Source organism: Spinacia oleracea, chromosome 2 (assembly GCF_020520425.1).
Source record: "Spinacia oleracea cultivar Varoflay chromosome 2, BTI_SOV_V1, whole genome shotgun sequence".
Lineage (NCBI taxonomy): Eukaryota > Viridiplantae > Streptophyta > Magnoliopsida > Caryophyllales > Amaranthaceae > Spinacia > Spinacia oleracea.
In genome coordinates, this window is record NC_079488.1 from 106335540 (window position 1) to 106350022 (window position 14483).

Below are 14483 nucleotides of genomic sequence, written 5' to 3' on the forward strand. Positions count from 1 at the left end.
ATATTTCCCAAAGCATATTCATTTACCTTTACATGCTTCTGTTTTTTTTCCCCTCATACCAACTTTCACTTTAGGCTTCTACTCAGCAGTGTCCGTACAGACATCTCAGAACTCTAAAAGAAACACAACAACAACAACAACAACAACAACAACAACAACAACAACAACGATGAACAACATTACACACTGTATGCATGATTATATCATATCAAATCTAATTTTCATCCTCACCCCCCCTCCCCACCTCAGGAATGCATCCGCTCTTTTCATCTTCGTCCCTAACACCAACACAAATACAAAACCTTACCATTAAGACAATATCCAACAATCACTTTTTCAATTCCACTTAATTCCTTAATCCCTAATTCACATGAAACATTAATTCAACAACATATTTCACATGCAACGTTAATTCAACCATTAATCCTTAATTTCTTGATTTTAGGGTTCAGGTTCATATATCATAATTCAACTCGTAATACAACTAGTCAACGTTAAATATCCATAACTTAAGAGTTATGATTCCGTAATTCACAACAAAAATCCAACTACAGACTGTGTAGCACCCCTGCTATTTTACACCCACGATTACAATAAAGATTCACAATTTAATGCCCAATTAAGAGATATTATACCTTTTAAACACCACCAACTCATAATCTAGCTAATTGTACAACTTTAAAACACTTTTAAGCTCAAGCTCATAATCTAGCTAACTTAAACTTAATAAATTTTTAGAGCACCATTATACCAAAATCAACATAAACATAAACATAATTAATTAAATACGTTCCTTTTTGATGAATTGTCGGATAATAAATGTAGGTCGATGAGAGAGAAAGATGAGAAGGAACGACACAAAGGAGAGAGAAGTAGATGTGCAAAATAAATTAAATAGGAGAGAAAAGAAACTAAATAAGTAAACTAATTTCCACATTTAAATATTCAAATGTAAAACGGTAATGGAGTCAATGAATTAATAAGCCAACCCTGTTTTCACCTTTTTCTTATTCAGAGAAATCCACACAAAATTACCGAATTAAACTTACTCATTGCACGCGAAATGACAATTACACTCCCGCTATTGATTTCACCATCTATAGCGGCTATTTGTCTGTCACAAACTCACAACTCGATGGGAATGTGGGTTTTAATCTCATTTGCATCATACACCCATGTTTGTTATGTGGGATTGGTATTATAAGGGGAGGGGATATATACCTAGCCTATAACTAGCGAAATCATAGATAAATAGATGACACATGTCATCTCTTTCTTTCATCCATCAATTTGTTATTTTATTTTTTCTTTTGTTTGCTAGATTTTACATCTCCAATGCACTTCATCTCCCCTATTTAACATAAATTCACCATTTAATTCATATATCATTCAACCTCATACACTCCATCTCCCTTTTCAACGTTCAATATTTATTCACCATTCTTTCTACCTTCAAATTTCACTCTGTTTAAATTATATATTCCATCTAAAATAAAAAAAATCAATGTATAAGTTTATAACTGCTCGTTCTTTAAACGGGTTCAAGAGCTAGTTAAGATTAAAGTAGGGCAGGTATTATACGATGGGAATTGAGATGGACATAAAATGACTAAATTGCCATTAATGAAAAGGGGAGGGAGAATGGAGGTTCCCACATATGCCATCGAACACAATATTGGCCATATTTTCATGAACTCCACAATTATGTCGAGCAGGCAAAACGATGGAATTCCCAAATTACAAAAACCTTTCTACCAAACAATAGCGGAGACTTCGGTCCTTCCATAGTCAAACCAATTAGTAATAGTTACTCCTCAAGATTATATAAGTTGGTATTTTGTTAATCATGGTTCCAACAATAGTAATTATAGAATAAGAAAGATAATGGGGTTGAGTTATTTGCGAGCACTTCTGCAATTTCTCGATAGACAATTACTTCTATGGGTGTCAATCCATAACCTTATACTCCATCTCCTTCTTCCCAGTTTTAATGTCTCTGATTTCTATTTAATTCCATTTTTTGTTTATTTTTTGGAGTTGGATTTTGGTGAAAGTTTGTTTATTTCTGACTTGTGTTGATTTGTGCTTGTAGTGGGTCGCCTTTGGTTGGATTGGGGTTGATGGTTCTGCACGTTTCTCCTTTGTTTCTTCATGGATGCAGGTATGTTTTGTTGATTTTGGTGCTTTATTTTGGCATAAACATTAGTCTTTGATGTGTATATGTGTCAAGCCTGTCAACTGGTTGCATCAATTGAACTATTGAAAAGGAAATAATTAAGTTTATAATTATGAATCTTACTTGAGGTCTCGAAGCCGCACTGTATACCACCGCCATTTGATTGATTTGATTCAAGTTCTGTGCTGCTTTTTGATGTGTATGTCACTACTAACAATACATATTTCTTTGTGAAGAATTTTGTAGCATCTATTATCAGTAATTATCTTTGAGGTGGTACTAATTGGTTTAGATTTTAAGAGCCTAGGACATGTATACTCCCTCCGTTTTGAATACTTGCAATAGTTTGATTGACACACTTTCCAATACACTAGTTTGACCGTAGTTATATGCAATTACATATTATTAAAAGCTATTAAAAGTTGATATTTGAAAAATATACATTAAGTTAATCCAACAACATATTACAAGATAACTTTGATTTTTTATATTATTAGTAAGAAAATATGGTCAAAGTTAATGTATGAATAGTGTAAAATTCATATTGTTGCAAATATAGGAACGAAGGAAGTAGAAGACATCCAATGCTATAAGGCATATACGAGTACGACATTAGGATTATATGAAAGATATTAGGATTATAGGAAAGAGTAGATAAGAGTTTGTGGAGAGGGAATAAAGTTTGTAATTAGGATTAGTGCATATGATGTACGTCTTGAAGAAGCACATATTAAGATATGTTGGACATGGGAATGCATGAGACAATGGTACACTATTTGGAACTCCCTGGAATATTTGTGGAAGTTGGATGTGTGGAGGTACTTTCCAATGGCTATGGAAGTGTAGTCAGCATTTAGAATTAGAACTAATTGGCTACAACGACAATAACAACTATAACAACGTTATAGCCTTATTCCCAATTCCTTCATATCCATTAATCATTCTAAACCCTTCAATCCAAGTCATCTTTGTCCTCCCTTGTATCTTAGCATCTCCATGTGAATGTCTCACATGCCCAAACCAACATAATTGGTTCTCTGTATCTCACCTTTGCCGGGAGCGGAATTTCGGCATGCTGTGATGTATATCACAGGGCATTTTGTGTACCATTCATTAAAAAGGAAGTACCATTTCGTTAAACGGAATACCATTACGATAAAAACATGTACCATTACGATAAAAACATGTACCATTACGATTAAAACATGTACCTTTGAAATTCAATTTATTTACAGAAATACCCCTGTGATGTGTTTTGAAACACATCCCAGCATGCCGAAATGACTTCCTCCACCTTTGCCAATATCATTTCTTTGTAAAAATGTAAAACCAATCCTAGGTACTTACTTCATATAACACTCACTCTTGGGAGTCTTGGAAAATTCTGGTATTGTTACTTATCCCAATTAGTGGTTCCTCACTTCCCGTTGTTTCAAAATTCGGCACTTGATTAAACCATTCTCATGAATTTCAATACAAGAACTTAGATAAAAGTTGCCAAAACAAAATTTGACAATATTTTCCTATCTCGTTTGATGGGTTTTAACAAATTTGAAAATTTGTCTTTGTGTTATTTTGAAAATAAATTTTTTAATTTTTTTGGCAAATAAATTTTTTATTACCAAAAGTAGTAAAAACACCAAGGCTAAAAGTGGTAACGACTTCCCCCCACCTTCTAGGAAGGGTTGAAGAAGCCCCACAAGCCCCAACTAATAAATGAGAACAACTCTCATCTCATCATCACGTCTACAAGCAATATTAAACATAATTTTACTAAGCGCTACAATACGATTATCAAGCTTATTGCTAAAAATCTTCAAGTTCCTTTGGAGCCAAATGTTGTAGACTATTTCAGCAAAGGCCACGCTGATAACCTTATTTAGCAGCCAAGTTGATCTCCACAGTGAAGTTCCTCACAGGCCTAGGACTGGCAGTATTCACCAACACAGCTCCCCATATCTATTGACGCCTGAAAAATAAGTGGTGTAGAGTTTCTAGCTCCTTTGGACACAGGTTGTGGGTGCCATACTGCCATCAACATTGATATTCCAACACTGCAGTCTCTCCTTTGTAGCCAGTCTGTTTTGTATAGCTAACCACAAAATGAAGATGCTTTTAGGGCTAGCCTTATTGTTGCAGATTCACTCTTCTAATCTACATTATGTGAATCACCTCTCAGATTTTTATACATGCTCCTCCTGATGCTAAACTTACCATTAAACACAAATTGGTTTGTGCCCCCAACACTTTGAAATACATCTCTACCACTCCAAATCTTCCTAAGTCACCAGGTCAAACCATTTAGTACATCCATGGATCAAAATCCTTCTGTTTCACATAGTACATGTGAATCCATTTCACCCACAACTTGTCTTGTTTCATAGACAGTACCCAACAGTGTTTCAACACTGCAGCTTTGTTCCATACAGTCAAATCTTCAAATGCCAACCACCACTACTCTTAGAGGGGCATATTTGCTCCCAAGAAACTGGTGCTTTCTTTGAACCAACATCGTCATCAGTCCAGAAAAGGTCCTACAGATACTACGAATCCCTTTCATCATTTTCTTTGGCATGACACCAATGTTACTGCTTACCAAAAAGAACAGATTTGACAAGTTGTAATCTACCTGCATAGGACAGAAGCTTGGCAGACCAGGTTCTCACTCTTGCAACAGTCTTGTCTATGAGAGGTATACAATTTGTATATCTCAGCTTCCTAGTGGTGAGATGAACACCTAGGTATTTAAAAGGAAAAGAATCCGTAATCATACCAAAACCTTATCTGATATGCTGCTCCTCGGTATCAGAAACTCCAGCCATATAAATATTACTCTTATCAAGATTAGCATTTCACCCAGAGGCTTAAGAAAACTTGGAAAAGGCATCAAAGATACTTTGAACTTAATTATTATCTGCCCTTATCCTCAACAAATCATCAACAAACATCATGTGGGTGATTCCCAATTTCTTAAATCTGGGATGGAAATTAAACTCAGGAGCTGCAGTCTCAACTTGTAAACATCCTAAAAGGTATTCCATTCCCAGAGCAAACAGGAAGGGTGACATTGGACCACCTTGTCCGAGCCCCTTTTTTTCCTGTATAGGAGTGGTGGGATAACCATTAATCAGAATGGAATATGAAACTGTGGAGAGGCATTCCATAATCCACCCAACAAATCTATCAGGGAAACCAACTCATGAAGCATTGTTTTAAGGAAAGACCATTGTAAAGAATCATACGCCTTCCTTAAATCAATCTTAATCGTACACCTAGGTGAGATGTGTTTCCTGGAGTACCCTTTAATCAACTCAGAGGCCAAAAGGATATTGTCAGGAATTGATCTTCCAGGAATGAAGCCAGCCTGTGATTCATTGACTACAGTTCCCACTACTTATTGCATCCTAGTAGTTACGACTTTGGAAATCAGTTTGTAATGACAGAACAACAAGCTTTGGGTCTTAAATCCTTGATATGTGAGGCATTCTTAATTTTAGGAATCAGTATAACCATTGTATTGTTCACCTGCTTGAGTAGCTTTCTAGAGTCAAAAAATTCCATTACTCCCCTGTAGTCATGAGTTTTGATGATCTGCCATGCTTTCTGAAAGAAGAAGCTATTGAGACCATTTAAACCAGGTGCTTTGTTGACATCGATTCCTTTAAGAGCATCATCAATTTTCTGTATGGAAACTGGTCTTGCCAAGTTCCGTGCAGCTTGAGGAGACAAATGAGAACCCCTTCTCACCATGGTGATATCACCCCCCTATAAGGTGTAAGGTGTAAGGTGTCTCCAGCTGTACCCATTAGCTGTACCCATTAGCTGTACCCATTAGCTGTACCCATTAGACCTCTGTAAAACTTACCAACCTCCTCTTTAATCTCAGCAGCAGAAGTCAACTTGGGCATTTGTGTCAACAAAATGTCAATATTGTTTCAGGAGTACCTGTCCTTCATAGCAGTAAAGAAAAAAAAATGTGTTTGAATGTCCTAATTGTAACCATTGAATCCTAGCTTAGACACTTTCCTGAATAGCTAGGAAATGTATGAGAAAGCTAATAGAATCCTTTTCCTTGTTTGGCAGACTTAGATCAGTTGGCCTGATGGCAAGTTGTTCCTGGATATCCTCTAGCTCATTCCTGGTGTTATCAGTTCTCCTCTAGTACCTCTACTCTAGCAGAGTCTCTACTATGCAGCTTTTTCAAGCCAGTTTTAACACGTTTGAGCTTCTAACCTGGAACATGCATGTTCCTTGCACTACAGTGTTCTAGCCCTCTGTGACTACTTGATCAAACTCGTGATCAACCATATAGTTGAAGAATTTGAATGGTCTCCCACCTCACTAGTTTCAATATCACCCCTAATTACAAGGGTCCTAGCTTAAGACACCCTTAATTGCTTAGAGGTGAATTCACCAGGGGAAGGTTAGGGAGCTTAATCCATAGGGGCACCACCCTTAGGATTTCCTCATGGAAATTAAAGTCAGGAGCCCATGGTTTGACAATCATGGGTCTGCCATTAAAAGAGCCCTTGGTATATTTGAGGTTTACCCATCTGCTTCAATCCTTAATGACAAACCTCAGTACAGCACAGGCCAATGGATGACATTTCTCCAACATATATAACAATGGAATTAGCCCAAATTGCAGATAATTTATCAACTTCTAGTTTATCAAGATGAGCTACATTCTTGCCATTAGTAACAGTAGGAGCGAAAGTGAGAGGGTTAACTTTAGCTGTAAGTTGGTTCCCCTTAACCACATTAGCCCATGAGTACCCCCCAATGCTGTCCATATTCAACTGGTTAGCAACATTTGCCTCAATCTTTCCCCACCATTTGTAATTGGATGCTCTGTTTCTGGAACAGGTATGGGAATAGGTGTTGGTATGGTTGAGGAAACCTCCGGCATTGCAAGCAGAATCTCATTGATCCCTTTCATAACCGATTGAACCCTATCCTTCGTATTACCCCAGATTTTCTAGACTCAATCGCATCAGTCAGAAAACTCACCATTGAAGGAGTTTGCGGAACCATGTGATTGTTATCAACAGGTTTGGGTTGTATAATAGCATTGTGATATTCATTAATAACCTCATGTAACTCTGGTCACGGTGGCCCTGCACTCAGGTGGGGAGGAGCAGCAGTCGTTGTTCCCAAAGGTACTGTTTGGTTGGAGGTGAAGCTGGGTTTCTGGTTTCTCTCCTGGTGTTGATTCGCGCTCGAGTTGGTTGGGCAGGAGGTTGAGGAGATGAGCCTCCATTAAAACCCCCTACTCCGAGCTGCTGAGTCTTTTTCTTTCTAGGCATGGTGAGAAAAATGGTATGTGCGCATCATCGCAATTTCTGGGTGGAAATATTTTTTCCTAAACATTTGTAATTTTTTTCTGCTGATAAATTTGTGTTTGTTTGAGTGCTAATATTGTGTTCTAACAACATCTTTATCATTCTTAAATGTGCATTTTCGGTGCACATGACTCGTTTCTTATGCCAAACAATGACAATTATTTCATTTTTCATTGGGAGGAAATCTTTTTGCATAACGACTCCTCTTTGGTAACATAATCCGAGAAGGCGAGAATGCAAAATTTCCTGACGGAGTATACTAGTGTAGATAAGCAATAAGTTCAACAAAATGATTAGAATCTGATTTTGGTGTGTCTAACTACATTAAGTGCAGGTAGTACAAAATTGAGCTACTTCAAAGAAAGTACTTCAGAGCAAGCTCAATCTGCACGTAAGTTAATGTTAAATGTTAATGCTTATATTTATGTTTATGTTAATCTGCACGTAAGTTATTGTTAACATGTATGCCTTTTTTTTATTCATACCCAAGTTAATTGACCATTAGAGAAAAATGTAATAAGAAAAGGTTGCTGTAAATAATGTGGCTGCATGCTCTTTTTGTGAAAAATAAACGAGGAAAAATGGAAAATGACTCTGGAGATTTGTTTCTATCCTGTGTGTTTGTTATACTTTTGCATGATGTAAGTGTGTGACTTTGTACTAGTTTGATGAATGATCAACGTACTTAATAAGGTTACTTCTTTTGTACTTGCTACTCAACCTGCTTTCTTATGGTTTTTGTTCCCTTGCCTTAATATCATGGAATGGTGTCAGTTTTTTTATCCCCTCCAAGGAAAAAACGGTATTTGCTATCTGTGGACACTTTGGAGAAATTGATGGAAGATCCAACTGTGAAGCATATGGTTTTTCCGTAATATTATCTATCCATTTTGATCTTATAATGTTATTTTAACATGCTCCACTACCTCTATCTTGAACTTCAGTTAGACTCTTTCTCTCACTCTCTCCCTCCCTCTCCCTCTCTATCGCATGCACCCACCCACGCACCCACCTGAAAGATGGTCTTAACCGGGAGACAGGTATATTATGGAGTAAATATTAGGAGATACTAGAGGAGCTTAAGTCTTCCTCTAGGCCTAAGAGCTACTACAATGGTTAATTGGGGGAAGAGAGTTGCTTACAATATTAAAAATAGTAAGCTAGGAGATTTACCATTGTTGTACATTTTCTAAATTAGCTTTGTTTGGAAAATTAGCTTTATATACAACTAATTAGCTTGGAAACTATAGCAGGCTACCTCTAAGTGTAAGGCCACTGATTCACCTCTTTGTATGCTTTAACTCTGTTTAACATACGGAGTATGTCATTGGATACAGTTCTCTTATTAGTCTAATATGAAGTAGGACCTGAAACTAATTTTTCATTGTCAGAGTTGATTATGTATTTGTGTTGTATTACTGTAGTTCATAACTTCATTCTTATTTCGGAGTATGTAATTAATAATCTTCTCCTATTTACTCTCCTTTTCAGGTGTTATGCAAATATGTTACTGAAGATGCTAAATTTACTTTACTTCATGGCAGGGATGCTACTAAATCCAGTATATCGCCAGCAACTGCAGGAAATGCTGTAAGTTGGTTTTTATCTTTGTGCGTGTTTGGTCTTTTTGATGTTGTCCCTTCAAGTTTTAAATGTTGATCATTGGAATATCTGGAACCTGCCGAATATATCTGTTCTGATGGGCCGATGGGGAGTGTTCACCAGCGTGTTGACTTGTTGAGAGTCTCATATCACCTTTTGTCTTTCGAACTGCACAACTCTTAAAATGGATATGAACACGTACAACATTGGAGAACCAAAATGAGTGCATTATATAGCTCTTAGCCATTTATGATCTACATGTTTGTGTTCTGTAAATTTCAGCAAGTGTTTGAATTCTTTGTTATTGACTGATGTGGTAGAGTTGTTTCCAAGCACAGTATCAGGTTACAACCAGCTCCACTATTTCTAGATTTTGACAGAGCTTGTCTATTGTCGATTTGTCAAAGCATATTAAAAGCTTGCCTAAACTATATACTGCCTACTAAATGATGATGATGATGATGAAAGTAAACACATATTTGCAGGAATTCTACCTCTTGCTGAAATTTAAACAAGACAAACATGTACTCCTATGTTATACACTTGGCCACTTGGAGCATGTTTGGTAAAAATTTAGGAAAGAAGTAGGGGGAAAGGGGTAATGTTAACTATTACTCCGTACTATTATAAGTTGTTTGATATACCTTGGGAAAGGAATCACTTGTAGCAAATAGAATTGTTACCATAGGGTTGGGAGAGGTAACAAATGGTGGTGTGAGGTTGAAGATGGCAGACTTTGAACTTCCGATGTATTTTTGTTGGAATTTGTTTCCGTTTCCTAGTTGAACCAAACAAAAAGCTTAGAATTTCCATTCCTGGCTTACTCTCTCTTAATTTCCCTTTCTTGATTCCTCTCTTTTCAAACAAGATTATATGAAGAAACATTCATATACATAGTAAAAGACTACAACCATCCACCATTAATTATAATACACATACACTGTCTCCTAAGTTTATTTTTCTTACCTTCAGGAAAGAAAAAAAATGATATACACATACACTAATACACTGATTGATTATATACATGTACCAATCAGTATTATTATATACCAACTCGCGATATTTTGATTGGTATATATACTGATATATAGTTCTATGAAGATCTTGAAACAACAGGTCCATAAGACCAACTACAGAACATGTAATACAACATATTGAAGGAGCATAATGTAGCTAGAAGCCAATAATAATAGTCATAGTGACCCCTGTTAATGTCGCCTGAAACCCAGCTTTCCTGTCCTCCTCCCTTAGTAATATCATTCAACAAGTTAAATATTAAACTTGCCAACAAGTTGGCTATAGCCATTCCTACCCCGAAGAGACAAGTTGCTATACTTGACATACTCTTGGGCATTTCAGTGTAGAAGAACTCGTTCTGTCCGATAGCATTGAATGATTCAGCAAGGCCGCTGAAGATGTATTGGGGTACTAGCCAAAACGCAGACATGAGAACTGCTGATTGTCCGTTTGTAGTAACTACTGCTCGTTCCCTTCGTATGTATTCAACAATTCCAGCAACCAACATGGACATGAATGCACAGAATAGTCCTATCCCCATCCTCAACTTCACATCAAGGACAACAGGCTTCCCATAGGCTCTTGATGCTAGGGGAAGAAGTACGCGGTCATAGATAGGAATCCAGACTACTATGACGATGGTTGAGAAGGTAATAAACGAAGCTGCTGGAACTTCAAAGTTTGACCCTAGATGCCTGTCCATGGATTCCGCTTGGAGCAAACCGAATGAACTCTGGCTAGCATGTATGGACATTATGACTCCTGTGGACCAAATTGGGAGGACTCTAATCAGAGACTTTAGTTCTTCAACTTCCTCCACTGTGCATAGTGTCCATGGATTTGTGGCCGAGCCATCAGGACCGATATCTTGATCAAGGTCTTGAATGGTACAAGCCTTATTCAAGAATTTTAATCTGTCACTAGGAATTGTTATTGTTGAATCTTTCTCCAAATAATGGTATTGAACAACACTTGATTCTGATGGAGTTGTTATTTTTCTGTTTCTGAAAGCTGCGACAGCAACTCGTACAAGGCTGTTGAAGAGACTCTTTTTAACCGGATTCATGACGTAATAAGGAAGAGCAAGGAAGAGGAAGAGGGTTGATAAGAACATGAGTATTACTGGGATTCCAAAACCAACTGCCCAACCCCATTGTTCTTGGATGTACACAATCAGTGTCATTGCAAGCACAACAGAGAAGCAACCACAAGCATAGTACCAGTTGAAGAATGTTTCCAGAATTGTCTTGTTTTTGTTATTATCTCTTTTGTCCACTTGATCAGCTCCAAATGCCAGAGAGCAAGGCCTAACACCACCGGCACCGATCGCTATGAAAACAAAGGCGAACACTAGGAGGGCGTACATTCCGTTTGTAGTTTTCGCTTCCCGGATTATTGTTGTCATCCAAAGCATAAGCATCCCCTGTGGTAACAAAATTTTATACTATTACTCCCCCGTCCCTGAAAGATTGACTCATTTGACTTTTTACTAAAGTATTTTTTATCCATGTAAAAAAAAACCCAAAAGTCGATATGAAATGGTACAGTCAGTTGTGTGTAATTTTGTCCATTTAATAAACCTTCTGTATCACCATGTGAGGTAGGCCTTGCCTTTTGATCACATGTTCATTATGTATGTACTGTAGTTCCATTATTTGGATTTGATATGTATCACCTAATCTGATCTTATGTAATGATTTTGTTTTTTTAACAAAATTATTTCTAAAAAAATGATTGACTAAATCATCACCTATCACAGATCAATCGGTGTAGGCTACACTTGAGCAAAGGGAATTATTCGGAGTATCTTTGTAATTTACCGTTTGAAATTCGGTATCTTTAGCCTAAAAGCAACCAATTGTATAAATTTAATGCCTTTTGACTTTAATTTTTTGAATTATTCTGGAATCTATCCTAGCTTGAATTTCACTCAAATACTAGACAGAGTAGACACGCTACACCTTTGACATGTTTGATGAGTTTCTTTTTTCCCTAAACATGTTTGCTGGTTATTAATTGGCTTGATTTTCTGATTACTAAATGGAGAGTATACCTAACTATTGACATCGTTATTTTATTTTATGGTGTTAGCACCCGGTTTACCCTTAGGGTTAATCCGGATTCGGGACGAGTTCTGGGTGGATATGTTCCAGTCCCCTCCCAATTGTTGTCTCAGGGGATCGGACACGAGTTCTCCCTTACAAATTCAGCCTCAATCATCAATGAACCAACAGGCAATTGATATTGACATTGTTGTTGTATGTTGACATTTTTGTTAATTTTTACGAGTGCATATTGGCGTCCCTACTTATTAATGCCTACCAAGCGAACCATTAAGCTAATTGTTGACAAAGAGCATCTCAAATTTGTGTGGTGGTTCCTCCACCATTACCGTGTTGCTAAAATATCTACAACAAAAATCTATGAAAAAAAGGATAGGGATGTCAACTCAAAAACATTCTTATTAGTACCGTCGTTGTTGGAGTTTGTGACTAATCATCTCTGCTCATCTCTGCTCTCTAAAGTCTATTGGGCCCCTAATCATCTCCGCTCTCTAAAATCTTTTGGGCCGATTAATCTTATGTTATAAAAAAAATAAAAAACAAAAATAAATTTCGGGCTATGATAAAAAAAAATTCAATTTTCGGACTGAGGATGAATTATTCCGAATTTTTATTTTCAATTGGATGAAAATATATTTTAATAAATAAAATCACAATTAAATGCTCGTTCGTTATCTCTCTCAGAGTTTCAGTTTCTAAGTTTTAATTTTGTTGGTTTTATCAATCACACTTATGATAGCCATGTTAACTTTAAAAATCAACAACAAAAAACGCAAATTACTTTTTGTGATTTTCATAATATAAACGTCTAGTTTCTCCCAAAAAAAAAAAAAAGTTAAAAAAATCTCCCCGCCCGATTTTCGCCTCAAGAAGAAAAAAAAAATAGCTCGGAAGAAGCAAAAGCCAATCATGTAGTTTGACAACATCTAAATTTCTAAGTACCCAACTATGCAAATATTCATCCCTTAATTAGAAAAAGTCATGTAATGATGTAAAGCCAAAACAAGTGATGAGTATAAAAAAAAAAAAAAAGTAATGAATAATTCGATTTGATTTGGATTAAAAAGTAAAGAGTAAAGAGATGAAGAGAGGTGGTGAATTTACCAAGAGGCTGAAGATGGAACCAAGACCAATAGTGAGGAAACGACCCAGAAAAGAATCAGCCAGAAAAGCACCAATAATAGGTAAGAAATTGATAGCAGCAGTCCACAAGTAGAGCAAATTCTGGCCTTTTGCTAAACTCATCTTGTAATCATTCATCAAATAGAGTATCATGTTTGTCGTCAACCCATAACTTGCTACTTTCTCAAATGATTCATTTGCTGCCAATAAATTTATTTAATTCCAAACAAATTAACATAAACTACTATGTAATTAACAATAATAATAATAATAATAATAATAATAATAATACCCAAAGAAAAATTAATAATTTTTTACCTATGATGAACGGCAAAGTAATAAAACTGCCCTTCTTCGTCTTCGTCTTCGAAGGCGACCGATTATGGTCGTCTATTAGCCTTTCCTCGAGACACTCCTCCATTTTCAACAAGATTTATCAAGTAGTGGTAGATATTGTAAGGATAGGTGGAGCTGCCTTCCCTATTGAGCACACTCCATTTTGGATATAGATTTGAACAATTTATTTATAATGAAATCATATTCGAGGATTAATATTCCTTTCAAAAAAAAAATTAATAATTAGAAATTGCCTCACGTTCCCTATTCTTTTCTTTTCTTTTCTTTTCTATCTAAGCTATCTTGCATTATTGGCTTTCTTGCCCGGTCATTCATACAAAATAAAGAAAAAAATATCTTTACAATATCTATACCTAGTATTTAAAAAGGAACACCATATATTATTAAAAGCCATGTCACATCTCATTATTAGAAGTCATGTGGCATCTCTCCTTTCATCCATCATTTTGTTTTTTGTTTTTTTAATTTTTCTTTATTGTTTCTATGATTTACAACTTCTAATGCCTCTTCCACTCCATTTTCCTTATTCAACATCAAGTTATTAATAATCTAATATAATCATTAGTCTCTTCCACTCCACTCCTTTAACATCCAATATTTATTCAACATATAATTTTTATATTTTTCCAACCTTCAAATTATACCTCTATTTAATTCATATATTACAAAAAATCAGAAGTACTCACTAATTAAAACTTCAAAAGACATCAAAACAATCACTATACAACCGTTCGTTCTATGAACGGGCTCAAAAGCTAGTTCTTCTTAAAACAAGAGTTGATTTTGACACTTAGGCCGTATTTT

The 14483-nt window shown here is 36.1% G+C and overlaps 1 protein-coding gene and 1 long non-coding RNA gene across 10 annotated transcripts; one reads left to right on the plus strand and one right to left on the minus strand.

Moving 5' to 3' along the window:
- The first annotated feature begins 1651 nt into the window (after nucleotides 1-1651).
- LOC110785634 (uncharacterized) lies at nucleotides 1652-11831 on the plus strand. 9 transcript variants are annotated; one of them, XR_008928456.1, is made up of 7 exons: nucleotides 1655-1992; nucleotides 2093-2161; nucleotides 7043-7227; nucleotides 7304-7495; nucleotides 7853-7909; nucleotides 9010-9108; nucleotides 9606-11831. It is a non-coding gene; the product is annotated as an uncharacterized lncRNA (long non-coding RNA). The 9 variants fall into 9 exon arrangements; XR_008928458.1 differs by having other exon boundaries at nucleotides 1655-1944; XR_008928455.1 differs by having other exon boundaries at nucleotides 1654-2161; nucleotides 7848-7909.
- Nucleotides 10011-13981, minus strand: LOC110785624 (protein NRT1/ PTR FAMILY 1.2). The gene is made up of 3 exons (XM_021990116.2): nucleotides 13641-13981; nucleotides 13305-13522; nucleotides 10011-11560 (listed from the first exon to the last, which is right to left on the minus strand). Exons 1-3 carry the CDS (start codon nucleotides 13741-13743, stop codon nucleotides 10214-10216), a joined length of 1668 nt encoding a protein of 555 aa, XP_021845808.1. The 5' UTR covers nucleotides 13744-13981; the 3' UTR covers nucleotides 10011-10213.
- Between the last annotated feature and the right edge of the window lie 502 nt (nucleotides 13982-14483).

Excerpts from the sequence above, each read along its gene's own strand:
- LOC110785624 (XM_021990116.2), bottom strand. The coding sequence starts at position 13,743 with ATGGAGGAGTGTCTCGAGGAAAGGCTAATAGACGACCATAATCGGTCG. Across the intron at positions 13,523-13,640 it reads TACTTTGCCGTTCATCATAG|CAAATGAATCATTTGAGAAA; the intron begins GTAAAAAATTAT and ends ATTTATTGGCAG. Across the intron at positions 11,561-13,304 it reads GTTCCATCTTCAGCCTCTTG|GGGATGCTTATGCTTTGGAT; the intron begins GTAAATTCACCA and ends TTGTTACCACAG.